The sequence below is a fragment of the Condylura cristata genome, unplaced genomic scaffold (genome assembly GCF_000260355.1).
Source record: "Condylura cristata isolate star-nosed mole 26May11 unplaced genomic scaffold, ConCri1.0 scaffold00050, whole genome shotgun sequence".
NCBI classification, from domain to species: Eukaryota; Metazoa; Chordata; class Mammalia; order Eulipotyphla; family Talpidae; genus Condylura; species Condylura cristata.
In genome coordinates, this window is record NW_004567151.1 from 1914554 (window position 1) to 1915314 (window position 761).

Here is a 761-nt window from a genome sequence, read left to right on the forward strand (position 1 = left end):
AAGGCGGCTGGTCCCTACCCCCAGGCTGGCTCCGCCCGGGACGGGGGTCCAGCGGTCACCGCGCCACGCCTCAGCCTCGCACAGAGGGGCCGCCAGAGGGGCTGAGTGGGCGCCTGCGCTCCGGCTGCTTCTCGGGGTGATTCCAGTCCGCTGGGGCGTCTGGGGACGCCGGGGAGCTGTGTGGGGCGAGCCGCTCCCCGAGGACGCGCTGGCAGCGATCATGGCCGTGACCTGGGGGTGGGGGGGGCTAAAGGCGTGAGCGGAGGAGGCCACTGGGGAGACCCCGAGAGAGCGGGGTCCCCCACGCGTGGCTCTGCTCTGGGGCCCCGAGGCCGGGGTGGCGGCTCTGAGGCCCGCGTCTCCGCCTCCCGGTGTCCCGGGGCTGCCTCGGCTCCGGCCATCGCGTCCGCCTCCCAGCCGGTCCGAAGCGGCCGGACGCCACGCGCTGGCGGAAGCCACGTGGCTTCTGCGTGTGTCTCCCGGCCGTGGCTTCTGCGTGAGTCTCCCGGCCGCGGCCTGCCCACGTCGGGGCCGAGGCCCGCGGCTCTCCCCGGCCTCCCGCCTCCGCTCCCGGGAGCATTTCGACGGCCAGACGGCGGGGAAATCGCCGTCCCTGTCCCATCGCCATGGACGTGCACGGAGCCGCTGACGGGTGACCCCGTTTGCCCTGGGGGCCGGGCGGCCCTCGGGGCCCCAGAGCCAAGGGGACCCCGCCCCCCTCACTGCGGGGGGCGCAGCTGGAGGCTCCCTGACCCCGCGCG

At 76.3% G+C, this 761-nt stretch overlaps 1 protein-coding gene across 1 annotated transcript in view; it reads right to left on the bottom strand.

The window, feature by feature from the left end:
- Positions 1-70: 70 nt before the first annotated feature.
- Positions 71-761, bottom strand: part of SERTAD4 (SERTA domain containing 4) — a 32051-nt gene continuing 31360 nt past the window's right edge. The window contains exon 10 of the mRNA XM_012734208.1: positions 71-231. Within this exon, the coding sequence (XP_012589662.1) occupies positions 71-231 (161 nt within the window). The remainder of the gene's footprint in view (positions 232-761) is intronic.